Raw genomic sequence first — 21,947 nt, forward strand, 5'->3', positions numbered from 1 at the left:
TTAAGATGTGGAATGAGTCAATGTGCAAAGATTCTCCATTCACATGGGATATATGTGTGTGTGTGTGTGTGTGCATGCATGAAAGCGTGTATATATGTGTCTATATATACAATTGCTATGGTAATTCATGCTCATTATAGAATATCTCTCTATTCTTACTTCAATTTAGAAAGATTTCACACAGTACCTACCAGTTACTATTGTTGAATACAGGTTCACAGGCTTTGGAAATGGACTTCTTTGTGGTAGGTGAGCAATGGCTAATTAACAAAATACACCAACATTCCCAGAGCCTATAGAATTAGTTTAAGTGAAGACACTCACAGCAACAGGGCTGTTTAAACCACACATGGGTTTATCTTAACATAATGTCCTCCTTGCTCATGAGAGGACAGAGATGATGAAAACAATTTTTCTATTTAAAATACTGTGCTTTTATTTTAAGTACTTCTTTACCCTGAAAATTAACTGACAGCAACTCAGAAAGCATCGTGGAGCTACTGGAAATAAATTATGAGTCCGCTAAAGCCATAGATCCCTCCCTCCTCCCCACCCCCTCCACAAGCCCTCCCTCCCACCTTGCATGTGCTTTTAGCACTATACTCAATTAAAAGGGAAACAGGTGTTCTCAAAAATTTGGCTAAAAAGGTTACATAACTCCATAAAACAACATGAGAGAAATAACACATCCTTCTGTGATACAGAAGTTCTTAAAAGTGTTACCCACAGGCCACCTGTGTGAGACTCACCTGAAGGTGCTTCTATAAGACAGTCTCACACCAAGACGCACTGGCTTAGAACTGAGAGCTGGGAATCTGCTTTCTTAAGACGCTGCCCAGTGCATCATGAAGACGCTGGCAGGCAAGGGCCGCTGACTTACCACGAACTGCCATGTGTCTAAGCTGAGCTGCTCGCCCCTACTCACCGGGTGGACTGCCGTGTCCTGCTGCAGCCGTGGCGATGGCAAACGCAGAAGCAGGCGAAACAGAGCAGTGGGAGTTGTCAGCTGTCTGTCCTGGTTATTTAAAAAGAATGGAAATGGCATGGTGAGGCAGATGCATAACATTACGTAAAGAAAATTTTCATTTTCATTCCTGCGCTGGATGAAGGGTCGGGCCAAATGCCCTGTTTTCTCCTTATGAATAGGCAAATAACAAGATTCTATGTCAGCAAGTCCATTCTAGGTATTGACCCAAGAGAAGTGAAAACATATGTCTAAACAAAAACTTATACATGAACATCCACAGCAGTGTTACTCGTAACAGCCAAAAAGTAAAAACAGCCAAATGTCCACCCACTGATGAAATGATAAGCAAATCAAATATTCCCATATAAGGGAATGCATACTATAACATGAACGAACAGTGAAAACATCATGCTACGTGAAAGTCAGTCACAAAACGTCACATATTATATGATCCCACTATATTAAATGTCCAGAATAGGTAAATCTATAGAGCCAGAAAGTAAATTAGTGGTTTCCATGGCTGGGGGGAAGACGGGAATGGGGAGTGACTACAAACGGGCGCAGGGTTTCTTGGGCGGGGATGATGAAAATGTTCTGAAATGAGATAGTGGTTATGGCTGCCCAGCCTTGTGAATATGTAAAAACCACTGAACTGTATACTTTAAAAGGGTGAATCTTATGGTATGTGAATTTTATCTCAATATAATTTTTTTTTAAATATTCTACATGTTACTGATAGACATTTTTTTCTCAAAGCACCTTTAGAAACAGGGACGGGTCCTGAAATCGAAGGATGCACTGAGCACCTTTTTGCAGTCCCTCTCACTCCTCAGATATTTACACAGGGCGTTTGATAATGTTGGTGCCAACCCCACTGTTCTTTCTCACTCAGGCTCTTAGTGAAGACAGTTCACTGTGATTCTGTGCTTTTTATTAGTTTGCCCCTAAAGGTATATAGTCATGCTTAAAACAATTAAGAGGGGAAGCAAAGAGCTGCTTAATGTGCCCAAGCACCAAAGCACAGAACAGCTCTACCCTCTTCTTCAGCAGTAGCCTGAAAGCATTTGTGGAACAAGGTGGCACATAGACAGATGCACAGGCAAAATGTCAGCTACACAGTGAGAAAATGTGCAGTGCTGTCCCCATGTGCAGCCACCGTATCATCACAGATGTGTCATCCTTCCTGTACATCTGGGATGTGGTCAGATCAGGGAAGAAACAAAGAACTTAGTTAATCCACAAGCAGGATGAGGATTTCCAAATAATGCTTACATACATTTAAAAAAAATTTTAATGAATATAAAACATATGAAAAGACACTATAAGACAGAGCTCTAATAATAGTAACCAAGTGGACAGCATTTAACTCTTGCCTTGGTAAAGTCTTACTTCCATAGGCTTTGGCCCCAAACTCTTACAGGTTATGATGAAATCAAGGGAGTCTGTCCCCTGTGGCAATGGCCAAGGAAGCTGCCAAGGCCTGGACTGACCAAGCCTCTAAGAACAGTAAAGAGATTTGCCTAATTCCATGGCAGTCCCATAATAAGCCAGGGGCGTCTAGCTTGTCACCTTGGTTTTCCAGAACCATCCAAATGTCAGGGTGACCCATGACTGACCAGGAGCCTGAAATCAGCCCACTCAGCCCTGATGGATAAGGGCTAACATCCACCAAGGCAAATCTGCTGACAATGGCCTGACCCAGGCCAGCTTCTCTCGGAGGTGATGGTAATGAAAACAGCTTCCACCATGTGGCTACAGCTACAAAGGAAATGACCATTTGGAGCCATGCACTCTGTCTTTTGCTAAACTGCCTTACTTGAAGCAGGAATATGAGAGCCAGAAAATGTCTACATTTTACTTGGGTTACTTAGGGTGAATCTGGTTTCATAATTGAATAATTTTCCCTTCCAACTTGAAATAATTGGCTTAAGAAGAAAAAAGGGAAACATTTCTAAAACAACTATTATTTGGATATGTTTATTTGAGCAATGGAGAGCTAAAAGATTTCTGTCTTTTGCTCTGACAATTTTCCCTCCAGTTAGAAAACATTTGGTATATTCTAAAACAAATTATGGGATATATTTTACAATTTTCATAACTATAGAAATATACCAGATTCTGCCACTAGCAAAAATGAAGATTGGAGTCCCATGCAACTGGCCTTTATTGTAGCTGAAATAGTGTTCTTAATAAGGTCTCCCCACAATTTTCTGTCCCAGATGAACCTACTTAATATAAATGACACTAGGATTCATGGTAACGTATCAGAGTCTGGGAACATTTTGGTAAAACCAGCACTGAGATTCAATCAACTAGCAACTAGGAACAGGCTTTAGAGGTTAACCTGAGATTCAGGTTACTCCACACAAAGTGCCATGCAATGACAAAGGTCAAATATTAGTTATCCTAATGACATATTCTCTAATCATTTATTTCCACTACTTGGCCCGACAGTAACATGTGCTTCCAATTAATTTTCGTAACTGAGACTGAAAAATATTTGGGGAGTGAAACAGTAAGGCAAACAAAAGATTCAGGAGCGAGAATCATCTCTCACTTGTGTGTTTTTTTTTTCTTTTTTTAATTTTTATTGGAGTATAGTTGCTTTACAATGTTGTGTTAGTTTCTGCCATACAGCAAAGTGAATCAGCCATATGTATATACATATCCCCTATTTTTTGGATTTCCTTCCCATTTAGGTCACCACAGAGCACCAAGTAGAGTTCCCTGTGCTACACAGTAGGTTCTCATTAGTAATCTGTGTTATACATAGTAGTGTATATGTGTCTCAGTCCCTTTCTGAGCTCTCACCTCCAGGCTGGCGGTAGCGGAGGTGCCGAGGAGTAGAGGGCGACCTGCAAGGTGAAAGTTCGGTGGCATCTGGTGTGGGGGAGCTTTCCACTCCTGCTCGGTCCACTGGCGTAGACTCTAGGACTGCTGCTTTAAAACATCATGAATTTTAACAACCAGGTCGTGAACTCAAGAGCTTCTTGTCATGCACCGCAACACAAAAGTTCATTATGGATAATAAGCATTTCATATTAGTCTATGTTTTTAAACGACTATATCATGAAATCGAGTCACTCCTCCTGGAAGAATGTTAATGACACAAAATCTAACTGGGTCGTCTCCACCCCTGCCTTGCTGACCCTGCTGAGCCTGGCTGACCCTCCCCAGACCCTTCTGTTCAACACAACAGATGTTATTGATAAAAAGAAGATATGCAGCAGCTTCCCCGTCCTCCAGAATGTTTCTGCCTTCTTGGAATGGGAAAAGAGGCACTTTTTCCACATTGTAAATGAAAATTGGGACTTCACTAGTTCTTTGCTTGGGTTGCTCCCTTAAGCCAATTAAAGTCTGAATCTTTACCACAGTAGCCCCCTCCCACCCCTCAACAAGCTCTAGGGGCTCCTAAGGATCTAGAGCTGTACCGTCCAACATGGTAACACTAGCCAAAAGTGGCTATGTAAATGTAAATGAAAACCAAATTTAAGTGAATACTTCACTTCCTCGCTTGCACTGGCCACATTTCAATTGCTCAGTAGCCACATGTGGTACTGAACAGCATTTCCACCCGCCCAGAAATATCTATTGGGTAGCCCTGTTCTGTCCTAGAGCTACAGATTAGCAGGAGGCAAGTGGAAATTTTTACAATGAACAGCTGAGAGATTTTAAGATAATTTGAGCCTCTTCAGTGCAGCTAACATCCCATGAGTAAAAGAAATGTCACCCCAGGGTCACATTTAAGCTATTACCACACCCCTCACACTAGCTTATTAACCAGGTAAAACTACAAATTTGTGTGTGTTCTTTTAAGGAAAAGCACTACAAGAATGGCATAAACTTCTCACAACTCTTCTATTTCTTTTTCCTTGGGCTTTTCATCAACTGGTAAAAACTGTGTCACCTCCACTAGTTTTCCATTACCCGTCAGCGGAACTACTCTCAGCTCAACTCCCTCTACCATTCCATTCAAAATTTCACTCGAAAAACTTGACAAAATCCCTAATGGCTTCACATAAAAGCCATTTTTACACTTGCATATGATTTACTTCCTTAGAAATATGGCCCCAATTCAGCTCTTTTGAAACACAAAGGGGCCAAGGAAGGGAAATGGTTAGAATTTCTCCCTGAATGACATAATTACAGTCAAGCTGGCAATGATGCAGGATGGAGACAAAATAAAAATCAGTGCTTAGCTGTTAGTTTTATTATTTTCTAAATAACTCCCTCAAAATTCAGTAATAGAAGGCATCTGCTCTGCTAGAGCAAGCAGAATATCAAATGTATGTCCTGGGTCTGATTCAACCATTCATTCCTCTGAGGCAAATGAGCAAATCATTTAGTCAGCAATTATACTGAACCCAAAAAACTTCCCAGCAAGAGAGATGGACAGGCCCTGAAAGTCCACTGAAAGAACAGGAAAGCAGAGAATAACTTTGTAAGCAAATGGGCACCTACAGAGAGGAGAAACTATGCCAGCCTGGGAGGGGGAAAGAAGTGCTTCCTTCTGGAAAGTTCACTTCCAATCAAGTTCCATGCAAACAGCTTTGCCTGCAGAACAAGTGGGCAGATGTGGGCTCAAAACAAATGCTAAAATTGGGAGCCCTTTCAGCCCACAGGCAGGCAATTTTCAAACTAAGAATGCAGAAACAGACACTAGTGGTGCGGGTCATGTGGCAATGCTTAGACTGGGTTGCACAGCCATGGCCCACGAGAACACTGATGGGGTAAGAGACCCACACACAGTGAGTGACCTGGCCCATGGCTCTCCTTTCTTGCCTGCTGTCGGTTATATTTTTGGTTGAGACCTCCCCATTGGGTAGATGTGAGCTGGGCTGGTATTTGTGCTTTTTAGAAGAACCCACGATAGCAGAAGGTGGGGACTTACTGGTAGGAAGAAAGAGGGGCACTAAGGAATGTTGGGTGAGCCTGGAATAGATCTGGGGACTGGACGGGGGTGAAGCCAATTGCATTACTTTTCCCTCTGAAGTTCACAGTCTCACTCATTTTGAGGGATAGTTCCTATTTCTCTTCTTTCTCTTCATGTCATTTGAAGTTCTCTTGCCAGGAAATATTGCAAGGCTGGCACCATAACTGCAGTGACAATAAAACTGGACAAAGGTTACTAGCATTTTTCAAAGAGGGTACCATGAAACTGTCTAGCTGGACAGCAGTGAGAGAGACCCATGACCTCAGTATGGACCCAATGGTGAAGCTGATCTTGTGCAATGAGGTGTGTGAAGCTGCAACCCGAGGTGAAAAGCAGAAAATGTATAAACTCTTGGCTCAGGCTTCTTATTCAAGTTTGCCAACTGTTTTAAGTGTTAACATTATGCAAAGCACACACAAACATCTTTCAAATTAAAGACAGATCATTGTCTCCCTTTACCTTGCCAACTGGAATTTTCAAGACTAGACAGCAGACTTAACACAGCAGCACTCCTGGCTTCTACACACACACACACACACACACACACACACTGAACTTGTCAGGCTGACGTTTCATCCATGACTTTTCTAGAACTATTCATGATCAGGATTACCTACACATCAATGCAAAATAAAAACTAAATCTATAATTTCTTTGTTTCACCTTTTAGAAAAATGCCACAGAGCTTCCTAGATCCCACTATTAATTCTAAGCTTTCTATTCACAGTGTTTCCTTTATGAGGATCCACAGGATAAATTATTCTCAAGTCTCAGGAGCAAGAAAAAATGTGCCTGCACGCCAATCTATTCTTAGCTTTCAATATGAATCATGTAACTGATTACATTCACAACCAAAGTCAGAGTGACTCTAAGAACTGCAGAGGACCACACAGTATTCATTTGTTCACTAACCATACCTGTGGTCTCCATCGCCGGATTTCCTCACCTATTTTGGTTTTAATCCAGTGTACCACGCGCCTCTTTGAACTACCATCTTGAATACTTTTAAGAACAAGATGGGAAGTAAATACCTTAAAAATCATCAGAAGACAACTACAGAAAGGGAAAAGAAATCAAGATGCAAAGAAGTGGCCAAAAACAAAGTGTTTCATGGAAGGGTTGCAAGGGGGGCAATCATGGTAAAAATGATAGATGGGGGGGATGTGTCAGCGGGTGCACATGACTAAGACACACGCTAAGACATGGGGCAGAGAAGTGGACATCTCTGGAGATGAGGGAGGCTCTAATGGGCTTCAACCAGTGCCATGGGCCATGCGTGGACACAATCTTGGAACGTCCCCACCCCCGCACAGTGAGAGGCGCTCTGCATTTAACCTTGACCAGGAACTGCAAAATCCTATTTCTACCCCACAAACCAAGTGGATAAACTGACCCTTGACATTGTAACTGCAAATCATTTGTTTGGGGGAAATCCAGTGGAGACACAGAAGCATTAAGCCCTCAGCTTTGGCTATTTCTCTAATGTGACAAAGACCCTACTATTTCTGCCACACCATTACCCAAGGCCCCCGCCATCTGCTGGGCCCTGGTCAGAAACGACCCGAGCTGCCACATAACAAGCTCTCCCGCTGCCGCTAGCTGTGCCCACAATGATCCCACCTCTGCCCAACACCCGCACTGACAGGTCTTTACAGCCTTTGTCATGTCCTTCCCTGGGAGCTTGATCTGGTTCTTCCTCATTTGTCTTGGTCTTCCCGAGTCTAATCTTTTTCTAGCTTATTGCTCCTGCGGAAAAACTACTGATTCCTACCAGTGATCACACCTCTATCTGAGATAGCAGGTCAGACAGATGTTATGATATGGCATCAGACCATAGCTATGCACTCTGGGCTTGGGCTTCGAAGACCAGAGCTAGGGAACTTGGTGACTACTGTGGAACAATCCACGTGTAAGTTAAAGCGTAAGAATTCATTAAGATGGGTAACGAGCAGCTTGACTGAGGACCTTTAGAACTACAACACGTATTTAGTCTATAATGCAGAAAGGAATAGATTTTTTGTTTGCTCCTCTATTAAAGAAAAAAAGTTAATATCCATACGACCAAGGCTTAGCTAAATTAAAATGCAATCTCTGAGAAATTGCAAAAAAAAGAAACATTCTCACCACACTCCTGTTAGGAGGCCACTATCAAAAGACCAGAAAATACTAAGTGTTGACAAAGATGCAGAGAAATTAGAACCCTGTACACTGTTGATGGGAATGTAAATGGCGTAGGCACAATCAAAAACAAAAATTTTCTCAAAAAATTAAAAATAGAATTACCATATGATCTAGCAATCTCACTTCTGGGTACATATGCAAAAGAACTCAAAGCAGGATCTCGAAGAGATAACTGCATACACATGTACAATGCAGTATTACTCACAACAGTCAAGAGATGGAAGCAACCCAAATGTCCATCAACAGAGGAATGGATAAAGAAAATATGGAGTATATATGCAATGGAATATTGTTCAGCCTTAAGAAAGAAGAAAATCCTAGCACATGTTACGCCATGGATGAACCTTGAGGAGTTGATGCTACGTGAAATTAGCCAGTCACAAAAAGGCAAATGCTGTGTGATTTCACTTACATGAGGAAGATAAAGTAGTCAAACTCATAGAAACAGAAAGAAGATGGTGATTGCCAAGGGCTGGGTGGAGGGAGAAATGGGGAGTTGTTCAATGGGTATAGGGTTTCAGTTTTGCAAGATGAAAAAGTTCTAAGAATATATTGCACAACAATGTGAATATACTTAACACTACTGAACTGTACATTTAATGGCTAAGATGACCAAAAAGAAGACGACAGAGGAAGAGCAGGATTCTTTAGCAGAGTTTTAAAAAGTTTACTAGATGCTTGAAAGTCCCAGGAAGACTAGTAACAGGATCTCCTGTACAGAGCTGTACATAGTATCAAAACTGGACAAAAGCTGTCCCTTTTGTGAAGCAATGATCACTCTTGCTCTCAGAAATGGCTCTAACCACTTAGGGTTACCACCAGCCCTTTGCTCATAGGTTCCCTTTGCCCATAAGTTTGCCTGTTTCCTCCATCCAACTGAGACAGGAAGGAAAAGGGCAGAGTACAACCATTAAAAGAATGACACAACCAGGAAGAAGAACAGGATACCACAAAAAAATAGAACCTACTAGGCCCAAGATGGTGGAAGATTCGACTTCCAGTAGAACTTGAGCCACATTATACACTCACCATAATGCATTAACACGCTAAATGACACACCCACAGGCGCCATGACAGTTCCTAGGCTGACCATAAGAGACCAAAAAGTGGGCGGTGGCCCAATTCCTGGAAATCTCTGCTCCTTCTCCAAAACAGCTAGAATAATCCTCCCACTTGTTAGCCTATGAAATTACCCATTCCGTAAAAACTAACCACCCAGACACCTCAGGGCCACCTCTCTCGCCTTCTGAGATGGCCCACACTCTGTCTATGGAGTGCGTATCTCTCTCAATAAACCCACCTTCACTTTACTATGGCTCGCTCTTGAATTCTTTGCTGCATGTAGCCAAGGACCTTCACTTGGCGGCCTGTCCCAGCGACTCACTTGAGACCTGGGAAGTGACTGTCCTCTCGTGCCCATTTTCTTTGTACAGCACAGCCCACTTATTCATTCTTCTTGGCTCATGTCAATGACACTTCCTGATTCTGCTCAACCAAACATGATCATCCCTGCTTCTCACCTTCCTGAGCACTCGTTTATACCTCTTAAACCACCTGCTCTCATGTTTTGTCCACGTTCTCCAGGTAACTACATTTAAGGGGCCTGGGTACCACCTTATTTACCATTATGGATCCTGTAGTGCAGCAACCTGCACAGAGAAGGTGGTCACACAATGACTCCTGAACATACCTTACTGTGTTCTCATCCCAGCCTCTGGGGCAACCAAACCAAAGCCTCAGAGTCGCAAATGTCTGACACTAAAGTGCTTATTCCTAAAGCTCTCCTAACTCAAAATAACATGAGAATCCAGACTCACCTTCAGATTTCTCCTCTCCTACTTAATACAATCCAGTAAAGGAGGGGAAAGAACTTTCCATATTCTGGGAAGTTCCTGTACTTCCCAGGCCGCTCTGTCCCACAGGGGAGATTTCAGATAAGCCTCCCAAAGTCATTTGCTCCATGGAGATTCCCAAGCACTCTACTGGATCAAACCCCAGCTGCACCTGTCAGCCTATGCACTGCCTCATTATTCCCGAGAAACATCCATCATGATTCTGAAGCTTGTTGTTCTAATGACTTTTTAATTATCTTCCTCCTTTCATCCTCCTTAGATGCTAACTAGTCAATTTCAAGAATTTCTTGTTTAAAAGGGTGCTACTTTTGATGGTGATCAACCACTTCAGTTAGAATTCCATTAAGTACTTCACTCAGAAAGCTTATTTAAATGATCTGAGCTAGAAACTACATAGAAAATTCAAGCGGGTAGAAAAGCAGGGGTCTATGCTTCCATCTGGATGATTCTCCTTAAAATTTGGACACCCTGTCTGACTTATTGCCCAATTTTTTTATTATGTTATCAGTAAACAAACCAGTTACTATATAGTAAAAAAAAAAAAAAGAGAAAAAAAAACCTGTTTGCCAATTTGGCTGTGAAATCTTTTTTATTTTCATCACAGAAACAATAAAAGAACAAGGATCACCTTCTTCAGCCCCAAGCTGTACCAAGCTGAGGAGGGTAGGGAGATGTGCCACAGGAATCCCTGGCTAGTCCCCTGAGTGTTCTGCTGAATTCATTCATTTAACAAAAATTTACTACCTCCAGGCACTGGCCAAGGCACTGACATTACAAGGCTGCTGATCTCATGAGCTTATATGGGAAAAGACTGTCCATGCAGAGATACAAATGCGAAGGACCTGAGGCGGAAATGACCAGGTGTTTCTGAGACACAGAAAGGAAATCAATGTCACTGTAGCCTAGCAGATGAGGCAACATGGCTGGGCAGGGGTTAAGAGAGAGACAGCATCCAAATCTCATAGGATCTGAAGGCCTTGGGAAGAAGAATGAGCTTTATTCTAAGTGCTATGGGAAGTCATTAGAGAATTGAATCAGGAAACCAGATGACCTAATTCACATTTTTAAAAACCACTTTGGTTGTGTTATGGACAATGAACACTGTCTCAGACTTTATTTTTCTTCCTATATCTTTGTTTTAATATGGAGCATTGCCTTTGAAACTACACTGAAGAAGTCATCTTGATGCTTCTAGGCTAGGTCATCATCCTTAGCAGGGAAAGGCTGGAAACAGTACAGGTGCTTAAGGTAGACACGGGAGGAAGAGAAGGCTCTGAGGCTCAAGGTCATGGACAAGGGTGCCCACAACCTATCTCTATGCCAAATTTCATGCTAGGCTCTTAGCCAACCAGCCTTAATCAAATTCCACGAAGAACCTCCAGTGATAACCATTTAGAGGACACCAATGTTCCACAGACAACTGACTGCAATTAGCCTTTTACTATAGAAGGCAGCTAACATTGCTCTCCTTCCACAAAGGCTAGAGGGAACTGCAGGAATTTTCTCTTCTAACTAGCCATTGTACTCATTCTACTTTCTATGCAGAAGCAGGAAAGTTGTAAAGAAAGGAAACTAGGGTTCCAGAAAGAATTATGGGGAAACGGGGGCCAGCAAGTGCGGGGTGTGGCAGCTGGATAATACCTCTTTGAATACTTCGTTTTAGCTTGTTACACAGATCCACGCAGGGGTTATCTACGTGCTCTTCTACAGATCCCGGGCTTTGTTCTGGAGAAGAAAGGCCTCTGCTAAGATCCAACGGTACTTTACCAGTGTGGGGCGGTGGGGACGCGGCAGGGCTGTGGGTGGTGGTGGGACTACTGGACGCCGAGGAGGTGGTCAGGTCCAATGCTCCTATCCTTGAGTTCAAAGGAGAAGTCAAGGACAGCTTTCTGGCCCTCACTGGGGAGGACGTTCTGGACACAGCCAGTGGTGGTGGGGAAGAGAATTTGCGACACAGGCGTGGGGATTTGCCATCCACCAAGTGTTCACCTCTGTTGTTCTGGCTGGTAGCAAAAAACAGTTCCAACGACCTAAAAATAAGAGCAAACGCTATTAACAGATTGTAGCCAAGTGAAAATGATTCCCCTGATGTCGTTCAAGAACATGCTCCCTACATTAAAAGGCCACAATATCATTGCACTTCTGTTGCTAGATTCGCCTTCATTTAAATGCTGCATGTATACCACACACCAAAGAAACACAGATATTTTTTAGGCTTTGTCTAATCCCTTTCTACTAAACTGTGGTTCAAAGACAAGAAACACAGGCATCGGGCTCCTCTCCAGACCTACTGAATCAGAGCCTGCAATTTAACAAAAAAAGTAGAAAGAAAAGCCCCAAACAATAGAGTTATCTTCCAAATAATCACAGAGCAAGCAAAGGCCACTTGGAAACGTCAGCTGCTTCCCTCAGGAACTATCTGTGACCTCTACTCAGCCCCTTCTACTGGCAGGGCCTGGTAAGTTCAAAGGCAAGCCTGCAGAGCAGGGCTGCCCACCTGCATAGAGACCCAGGGACCAGGAGGGCCACACTTTCAACACAGGCTAGTCCTGGGCCTACCTGACGGGGATAGAGGTGAAAGGCCTCTTGTATATGTCAGAAAGCTTCCCCAGCACCACAGCTGCTGTTGTGAAAATCCGATAGGTGTGCAAAAAGGTATTGAGGAAATCAATACTAAGAAACCGCAGGTCTGTCAGTCTCTCCAAGAGGCGCTCCACGCTGGCATAACGTATCTGGGGCACTTTGCAGGAGTTGAGTGTTTTACTGAAGCAAATGTCGGTGTCATCCTTGTGAAGACGGGCATCAGACCTACACACAAGGCAGGAACATGAGGACAAAACCCATGCATGGCTGCCTCTCAGCCCGAGTATTTCAGTATTTGCAAATATACACTCATGTCCTGGCTTCCCCTTGCATTTGATAAAAGATATGATAGGACACATTACATACAACAAAGCAGGGCTGTAAAAACATCAAATGTGCCATTATAATTTAGGACGGTTAGAATTAATTGTGGAGAGGGTAATAATTCATTGTACTCTGTGGATTCCTTCTGCAGGGAAGGAAAAATAATTTTCCCTCCACCCTCCTGAGTTCTTGGCTGAGACCCCGTGATAAAAGTCAGGTTAACAAGAGAAAAATAAAAAAGCTTATTAACATGTATAACTGACATATACATGGGCGATAACCAGGGGAAAATGAAAAACTCAAAGAGGTGGCTTAGAACTCCGACTTAAATACCATCTTAATAGGGAAAGGGAGGTGGGGGGCGTGTAGGCCTCTCAGGGGAGAGTAAATGATTTTTAGGAACAATGAATAGACCTTTAGAATAGATGGAAGGTATGACAGTTTGTGACAGTTTGCCTGGGTATGATGTTGACATCTAGTCTCTCCTGTGACAACTGTCCATCTTCTGTGGTTGGTGAAACTCCTGGGAAGGGGATTTATGACAACTGAGTTCCTTTTGGAGAATCTGTCTTTAGGCAGATAAGAAGAATTCAGAAAAATCCTCTCTCTGCATTTGCTGTTTTTCAAGTGCCTATAGCTCAACATAATCAATATGCCAAGATGCCATATTTTAGGGTGGCATATTCTGCTACCCTTCACTTCTTTCTCTGGTTCAATCATGTTTTATTAGGAAATTAAAGCCAAAGCCCTATTTAGGAGGGGCATTGCTGATGCCCTCAAATCAGAGTATCAGGAGTGTGATTAAAAAGTAATGGGTGGGGCTTCCTAGGTGGCGCAGTGGTTGAGAATCCGCCTACCAATGAAGGGGACACGGGTTCGATCCCTGCTCCAGGAAGATCCCACATGCCGCGGAGCAACTAAGCCTGTGTGCCACAACTATTGAGCCTGCACTTTAGAGCCCGTGAGCCACAACTATTGAGCCCATGTGCTGCAACTACTGAAGCCCACGCGCCTAGAGCCCATGCTCCACAACAAGAGAAGCCACGGCAATGAGGTGCCCGCACACTGCAACGAAGAGTAGCCCCCACTCACCGCAACTAAAAAAATTAAAGACAGCCCGCGCACAGCAAAAAAAGACCCAACACAGCCAATAAAATAATAAATAAATAAATTCATAAAAAAAAAAGTAACGGGTGACATTCTCCCCACCGAGGGGTGGGCAGGAGGGGGAGATCCAGATATTACTGCTACTTCTGTGGTTATTTCTTTTTCTCACCTCTAATTTTGTACATCTGTGCTTTCCCCCTTTTTTCTTGATTAAACTAACAGATTATATTATTAGGTATTTTCTGTCTGGAACCAGCTCTTTGATCAATTCTACTGTTTTTCTATATTTTAATTTATTAATTTCCATTCTTATCTTGGTTATTTCCTTCCTACTCTTTTCTACAGTTGATTTTGTCATTCTTTTCCTAACTTCTTGAATTGACTGTTTAATCCATTTCATTCTTTCTGGTTTATTAATGCATTTAAGGCTACCCATTTTCTGAATACAATTTAATCCATAAATTGTGTGAGATGTGTTTTCCTTATGTTTTCAATACTCTGCAGTGTTAAAAAATGTCTTCATAAAAAAAAGTAATGGCTGTAATATAGGCAGTCAACTCTTCTAAAGAATCCCCCTGAACGGTACCCACCTACCTACCTGCGATGTTGGGCTTTTCTCAGTCTGTAAAACCTCCCACCTGGCTGCTCCTCAACTCATCACCCTGAGGCCCTTGCACTTGAAGCCTGCAGCAGCCCCTCCAGGTGCACAGCAAACTGGGGGGAAGATTCACACAGCAGCTCTCAAGATCCTGGGCTGTGCTTAGAGCCCTCAGCCCGTGGCGCACCTTTGTTAGAAAGGGCAAAAGAAGCCGACATAGAGGCCAAATTCATAAGATGAAAAGCTTGGAAGCTGAGGCTGAATCCAAGTAGGGCTCAAAGAAATGCAAACCTTCACTAAGACTGCCCATAGCCTTCAAATTCCCATCTGAGACCCCATGTCCCCCCTCATGGCAGCATCTCAGAACAGACAATCAATGAAGTCCTGGATTTCACCACTTGATTAAAGGATACACTACTGGGCCAGTGATGTTCAGTGAGGCAGCTGCTTGCTAAGAATCAGCTGGCTTGTTGTGAGTGCCCTTAATTAGCCCTTTCAGCACTTCGAGGGATTTTAAATTATATATTTATTTTCTCTGAGATAAAAAGAAATCAATAGCTTCCTTAGCTTGCTCTTGGAAACGTTGTACCCCAAAGTAAGCTCCGTGCAGACAGAAGGACTTCACTTGTGGGCCTGAAAGAGCATTTTAAATGAGCAGCTTACTTCTAATGAGGAACTAAGGGTGGCCTGTTAGTTTTAGTCACATCACTGATCTCGAAAATACATAAGTGCATCTTTTGAGATTCTTGAAAGTAGCATGGCTCTTTTTTCCATTTAGTATGTGACCTTCAACCAACTTTAATTTTCTGGTTCTTAATCTTTCTCATTTGTTTAAAGACCTTAGAAACTTTTATGAATCAATCAGTCTCGTCTAGAGAATAGCTAATCAAGGTAATCACTTTTTCTCCCACCATTTTCCCACCTAAAAATCTTTATTTTCTAAGAAAATTGAGGTCAACTATTATTGAAAGAAAGCAAGCCTTAGCCTCTATACATAAAGTATAAAACATCACTTAAAGGGGTATAATTACCTAACAAATGTCATGATTTTGCATTCTAATAATAGTTTCGAGCTTTGCATCTTTTGACTATAATTACTTGAATCAAACACTAGAGGAAAAAATATATTGTAGCCGAAATGAAATTAAACCTAATTACACCACTGTCCTTCAAAATTATGATTACATTTTCATTTTAAGTAAAGAAAAGAAGTTAAATATTATGAAATTATTTAATTCTCTTTTATTACACTGAACAAGATCTTATTTTATTTCCTAAGGGACCCTCAAGAAGATATAATGCGTTACTTAAGCCTCCTATGATAATAACAACTCCTTTGTGGTAAACACTTAAAAAAGTAATTTTGAGACATCAAACCCAAGTCACCTATTGTAATTAGTAAGTTTTAAAAGAAAGCGAGTGCCTGCAAAGTAATGCCATTAAGATAGGATAATTGTTTCTTTTAACTCTGCAAAACATCATTTATTTTTTTCATTGCATGTAGCCAGAGAGATGTGCAAGGAGGCAAGAATACAGAATTCAGGGTAGAATAGGGCCATGGAGGAGATTATCAGAAGGAACAGAGATCGCAAAATCATCCTCTTTTCTCTGAGGAGAACCAGGTTCAATGAGGCAGGGAAAAATAGAAGGAAGAAGATATGAAATATATGAAACTCTGCCTTGGGAATACATCTAGTAGAGTACAGATGGGCATCCAAACACATGTGGCTCCAATAGGAAATCCTTACAGCCTGAGATACAGGTTTCTGTTCTCACAGGAGAGTGGTTCCAACTCATTACAGCGACAAGTCCCCAGCCTGTGCACCCAAAAGCAGGAAAGTCTTGGTCTGTACAGGAGGCAGTTATAAGAATACAAATGAGATTGGACATGGGCAGTAGTCAAACTGCCATCACAGAGGACAGAAGATGCACTCAGGAGCCAGCCATAACTGGGTCAGGCACAAAACTAAAATTTTTATCTGTATTAATTTTTAAAGTGAACAAAATGTATGTATAGTGGGTGTGCAGCTGCCCTGAGGTTTAGGAGCTTATAACTTGGCTGCCAAGTCCAATTTACATATTCTCATTCTAAAGCAGATTGGACTTTCATGGCTGTCTAACCTTCAAGAAAGTATTTTTTGAAATAAACTAAAATAATATTATTTTGTGAAATATTAAAATAAGCATACTATGTTAGAAAACTAATAAGAAAACTAACCTGGTGATGCGAATTTAAAAATTAAGTCATAATTTGAAACTTTCCACTTAATATTCCATACTTGATTTTAATTTTAGTATCATACATTTTTAACTGATCTGGTTTTTTTTTTAACTATACTAAATTAAAAACCTAGAAAACTGAATGTTAAAGGAATCTTTGACCAAGAGTTTTAAAATGACCCTACTTAAAATATTTTAAAATTTGACTAGTAATTTTAAATAGTATCATCCTTTTACATTTTTTTCTGTAGTAATTATGGCACTAGTATAATGTACTCTGCCTTCATCTGATATAAAAATAAATAAGTTTTAAAGTTTGTACAATTGGGATGATGCTAATTATAATTAATAGCTATAAGAAGAGAATAGTTAATGTTTTTTGGTCTTAGATCTAAAAAAACAAATCCACATAAAAAGGCATGGAAGACAAACATTTTCTTAGTCTCATGCAACTGTTTTGGAAAGATATAATAGGACTGCTTTTAAAAATACATTTTATTCTTAGAATTTGGACTGCAAATAACCAAGAAAATGAGAGTAGGGAACAATTTGGTCAGCCTGAAAAATCCTCGCAAAACAATTTTTGAATTTGGAAACAAAAAAGTATGTAGAGACAAAAGCACCAATGTAGAGAGCCATGGCACATAGTTTTTGTTATAACTTACCACTTTAAAACTATAGTTTCCTTAGTGAACACATTAAATTATAGGATTTGCTTTGTTAACAAAACATAGAGAGAGCAGGATGGCAGCCCCAGGCAATAGCCTCGGGGGCAAATCCATATACAGGCTGTGGGTAGATGGTACCTTGGAAAAGCCAGTTAATTCATATTGAGTGTCTTCAAAATTTAAATGTATCTCTACAACCAAATTTGACTAATACGATTCATACCCACTGAGAAGACAGCAAAAGAACCTGCCAAACTTTTGTCCACCCTCTGATACATCTGGCTATCACAATTTTATATACTGAGCTTGCAAATTTTGATAGGCTTTTGTCCTGAGGAAAGCATCTGAACAGCGTGAAAAACTATTTTCCTGTGCTGTGAGTCAATAAACTATGAATCTGAAAAGCCACTGTGATAGTCTTATTATTTATAATTGGCATATCATGAATTATCACATACTGTCAAACATATTCACAGTATAAAGCAGAATCCTATTGAAGTAATATTTTATTCAGGGTTTTACATTCCCTACCAATTTGATCCTGATTAAAATGTAAGACAAAGGATTATCACACTTACTTAATCATATGTGGCACAGTAACTTTGGAATTTTCTTCAAACACTATAGTCATTAAACCATTACACCGTATGTTGTCCACACACTGTGAAATTAAAAAATAGAAAGTTAATACCTACACGAAAACCTAGGCAAAGCGTTATTCCCATAAGTATTTAGTCACAAAAACAATTTAGTTTCTCATTTGTGCACATATGCATCCCCATGCACGTGTGTGCGCGCGCATGCGCGCGCGCGCGCGCACACACACACACACACACACACACACACACACACACACACACACACACACACACAGGCAGGGAAACGTTACACACTGATGAACAGATTCAATAGCCAAATACCAAAACTGTGCACTTGCCTAAGGATGGATATAAGGGCTACATTTTCTTGGAATGTGTTTCCCAAGGATTCTGAACACAACGTTACATGGGCACAATTCTCTGGCAGTCACAGCGCTACTTGAGAAGTTTATACCTCTAGCGACTGCCTCTGCTATATTCACTCTCTGCCCTAGGGGGTGGTATGGGGCAGGCAGAGTAGAAATGGTGGCTTCAGTGGATGGAATTCATCTTCTCTCTCACTAGTTAGCTCTGTGCCCGCTTGGTGTTTTTTGCCAATAAATTCCCACATTTTACTAGTTTCTCTAGCAGTTTCTATTGGCACTGTGTTGGTTTGGTGAGGATGTATTGTATAATTTCTCCTGTTTCTGGCACATATAAAGCCCTGTTCATTTCCTTCTATTTTCTTTCTAAGAAGAAAACTCAGGAACTTTTGCTAATTTCTCTGTCTTCTTTATTTATATCTATGCCTTATCAATTCAAAATTTCCCTTTACAATTACTTTGGATTAGAGAAGGATTCATTTTGAATTATACATATTCCCTTTAAACAAAACAGAAAATGAAAAAAAGATTTAAACAACTTTTAAAATCAAAAATTACTTGTAGTTACTAGGATACCATGTAGTACTTTATGACTGTAATTAAATGATGTGAAGAAACTGATTGCCAAGTGATTTCACATAGCTCCTGAACTCAGGGTTTATCCTAAACCCCAGTGTCTAATAAAAGAATGAATATGTATATAAGAAACTTTGGATCACTGGCATCCCCTGACTATTGATCCCCTACTTAGCATATCAGCCATTTTCATACTTGTTTTTCCTTAAAAGTTTGTTTCCTCACGTCTCATGCCATTATTTCAATGACCATGCATAGAGGATCTCAATGTCTGGGATAAAGTAGAATATTTTAAACTTCCCCTTCAATTCATTTCTTGAAGCATCTGGGATTTGGAGTTATCTTTTTATATGAATAATTATGGTTATCTAATTATAAATTAGGTTATATATGCTTACATGTGAATTTATACTATATCTTATTCTGATAGGTGGATTACAAAAATACATACAGTAAGACAAAGTCAAGATAAGTAAGAAAATCAGAATTTGGATAAAGGGTGGAAAAGAATAAGATGAACCCACCACATGTATTTTATGTTGAGATGTCCCAAACACTTGCTATATGTTTAACTGAAGCTCAATCCATCCTAGTCTTAGTCCAGAGGAAAATTATCTCATGGGTCTCATAAAAAAACATTGAATAATGTTATGAGCAATGTCCTCAATAACACCCTTAAAGTAATTACAGTTTTTAACCAAACCATGTCTTATAAACTCCCTCAATATTGGCTGAAGAGTACAATTCCAAACCAACCACCTTGCTGTGGCGGGTCCTGAAGGACGGGGTCCTGCCTCTGCTTGTCTGGTTCCAAGCACAGATACCACACTCTTCAGAAAAGGGTATGTATGGGCTGCACTTCTTTAGGCTAAATAAATGCTGCTTCTCCTATCAGTTCTGAGCAACAGGAAGTTGGACATGGTATTCTTCCAGAAGTCCTGAAACTGCAATATCCTAAGTTAGTATCCAGTTGTATGGAGATAGTGTTTCCACCAGTGAGCCAAGCTACCTCTCCTCTTAGGCCTCAGAACAGCCACACGACCTTGAAGGCAGAGCTCTCAGTCAGGGCCAGATGAAAAGAGACACCAATGACGCCATTTCTAAGTGTGAACATACAGGGGAAAACAAAGAGACGAGGCTGGCTGGTGTGTGCGTTTATAATGGAGAAGCCAGTAAGAGAGAGGCCTGAGGAAGTCAGCTGGAGTCAGCAGCCTTCAATTTGGATTACAGCCAGCAGGCAGATGGGAAGTCACTACAAGTTTCTAAGTGGCCTAAGTTGAAAGACCTACAGCTGGCCTCGTGGAGGTATTCACTGAAGGGACAGATCATCAGAATGATATTCTGAGTCACAACTGAAATGATTCATGCCTCCTCTGAGGCAGACCATGGGAATGAAGAAGAACAGATAGAGATAAATACTTTGAAGAAAGAAATAATAGAAATTGATGTGTTACTAAATAAAACCAAGAGAAAAAAGCAGAGTAAAATTCAAATATGACTATCACGATTAGGCAATTTTAAACTGGAAACTGCAAATATATTTCAAAGCAATGAAGCATGGTCAAATGTCTTTTGAATGACATAGAGCTTAACCAAAACTAGTCTATCTTTTGGATTCTCAAGTGCACCAAGCATATGCACTGATTACACGGCATTAGGGGTTTTATTAAATGAGGGTCTCACGTCTGCATGTATTAAGTACTTACTGTGTGACAGATACTGGGCTAAATGCTGGGAGATGAGGGCAGGGAGCAGACAAAGAATACATGAAGCTCTTCGAAGATAAATAAGGTAAACCACTTTAAATTCAGTTTCCTAATTCCAACGGGAAAATGGATTAACATTATCCCTGTTCGTGTGAAACTATGAGTGTGGGATTTGGGGAAATGGGGGGAAAGGTTGTATGGGGCCAGATGTTGCAAGTAGAGAGAGACAGGAAGGAGGCGATGAGCGAGTCTTCACCGCAGTGACCTCTCTAGCTATTCCTTGGACTTTTCACTCTCAGTGCTTCTGAGCAGAACAAGGATGCCATCCGAGTAACCAACACAGGAAGTGGGGCGGCAGAGATGGTGTTTGGTGAGAATTGCAGAAGGTAAAGTGTTCCTTCAATTCCCTTTAACGTTCTAAGTAATAGCATAGGGACACAGGCAACAGCCTTAGGATGACTTAGGGCTACAAGTTTTCATGTTTAGGTTTTCTATTTCGTTCTTTGACAGATCAGCCTGGTCCTTTTCACACAGTGACTGATTCTTTTCTTTCCTTCCTTCTTCCTTCCCTCCCTTCCTTCCTTCCTTTCATAGCTGTATTAGATTTTAAGCATTCTTTTTCATGGTTTATTATCTGAAGTTTTCACTCTATTATCTGAAGTTCCAACTGTGCTAACCACACTGCTCACTGTGTCTTTTTGACTCTCGCTCATGATAGATCATTTACTTACAAGATCGGTAATTTTTGATTTTGAGCACATTGTCACGAGCCCTGAATTGCTGAGGTGTTGCTAATGCAGTGACGTTGTGTGTGCTTCTACCAAGCATTCTTGGGTTAGCAACAGTCCAAAAATTGTTTTTGCATTAATTTCTCAGTTTGGAATTTTCACACCATGTGTATATTGTAAATCTGAATTTCAAATCCATAGGCCAGAAACACATTCGTTTTTCTCAAAGGAGATTTTTAACAATTCAGAATCCAAGACAAAGACAAACTTCCTTATGTCCTTCCTGGCCTAATGTTAGTTTTCTTGAGTTCTTACTTCATGAAGAGGACAGCCTTCCAATGCCCAGGCTTTAAACAGGGATCTTAACTCCTCTAAGGGGCCCAAGGCTAATCCTCGCTCCTTTTGTTAACACCCCTCAGGCACTGGACCAACATCCAAACTAAAATCGTTCCCAAGTCCCTGTCTTCAGTTTACAGGCTGTCTGCCCTGACTTTAAGATCCCTTGTTATTTCTGGCAACCTGAGATGTCTCTTTATATCACC

General features: G+C 41.0%; 1 protein-coding gene across 5 annotated transcripts in view; it reads right to left on the reverse strand.

Moving 5' to 3' along the window:
- Nucleotides 1-21,947, reverse strand: part of RASGRF2 (Ras protein specific guanine nucleotide releasing factor 2) — a 233,544-nt gene that overhangs the window by 90,398 nt on the left and 121,199 nt on the right. For 3 of the 5 annotated variants that reach the window (XM_057740270.1, XM_057740256.1, XM_057740243.1), the window contains 5 exons: nucleotides 18,013-18,095; nucleotides 12,494-12,742; nucleotides 11,576-11,964; nucleotides 3,779-3,907; nucleotides 926-1,015 (listed from right to left, as the gene is read on the reverse strand). In XM_057740270.1, the coding sequence (XP_057596253.1) occupies nucleotides 926-1,015; nucleotides 3,779-3,907; nucleotides 11,576-11,964; nucleotides 12,494-12,742; nucleotides 18,013-18,095 (940 nt within the window). The remainder of the gene's footprint in view (nucleotides 1-925; nucleotides 1,016-3,778; nucleotides 3,908-11,575; nucleotides 11,965-12,493; nucleotides 12,743-18,012; nucleotides 18,096-21,947) is intronic. The other 2 variants (XM_057740250.1, XM_057740266.1) reach the window with 2 other exon arrangements.

This window comes from Hippopotamus amphibius, chromosome 1 (assembly GCF_030028045.1).
Source record: "Hippopotamus amphibius kiboko isolate mHipAmp2 chromosome 1, mHipAmp2.hap2, whole genome shotgun sequence".
In the NCBI taxonomy this organism is placed as follows: Eukaryota; Metazoa; Chordata; class Mammalia; order Artiodactyla; family Hippopotamidae; genus Hippopotamus; species Hippopotamus amphibius.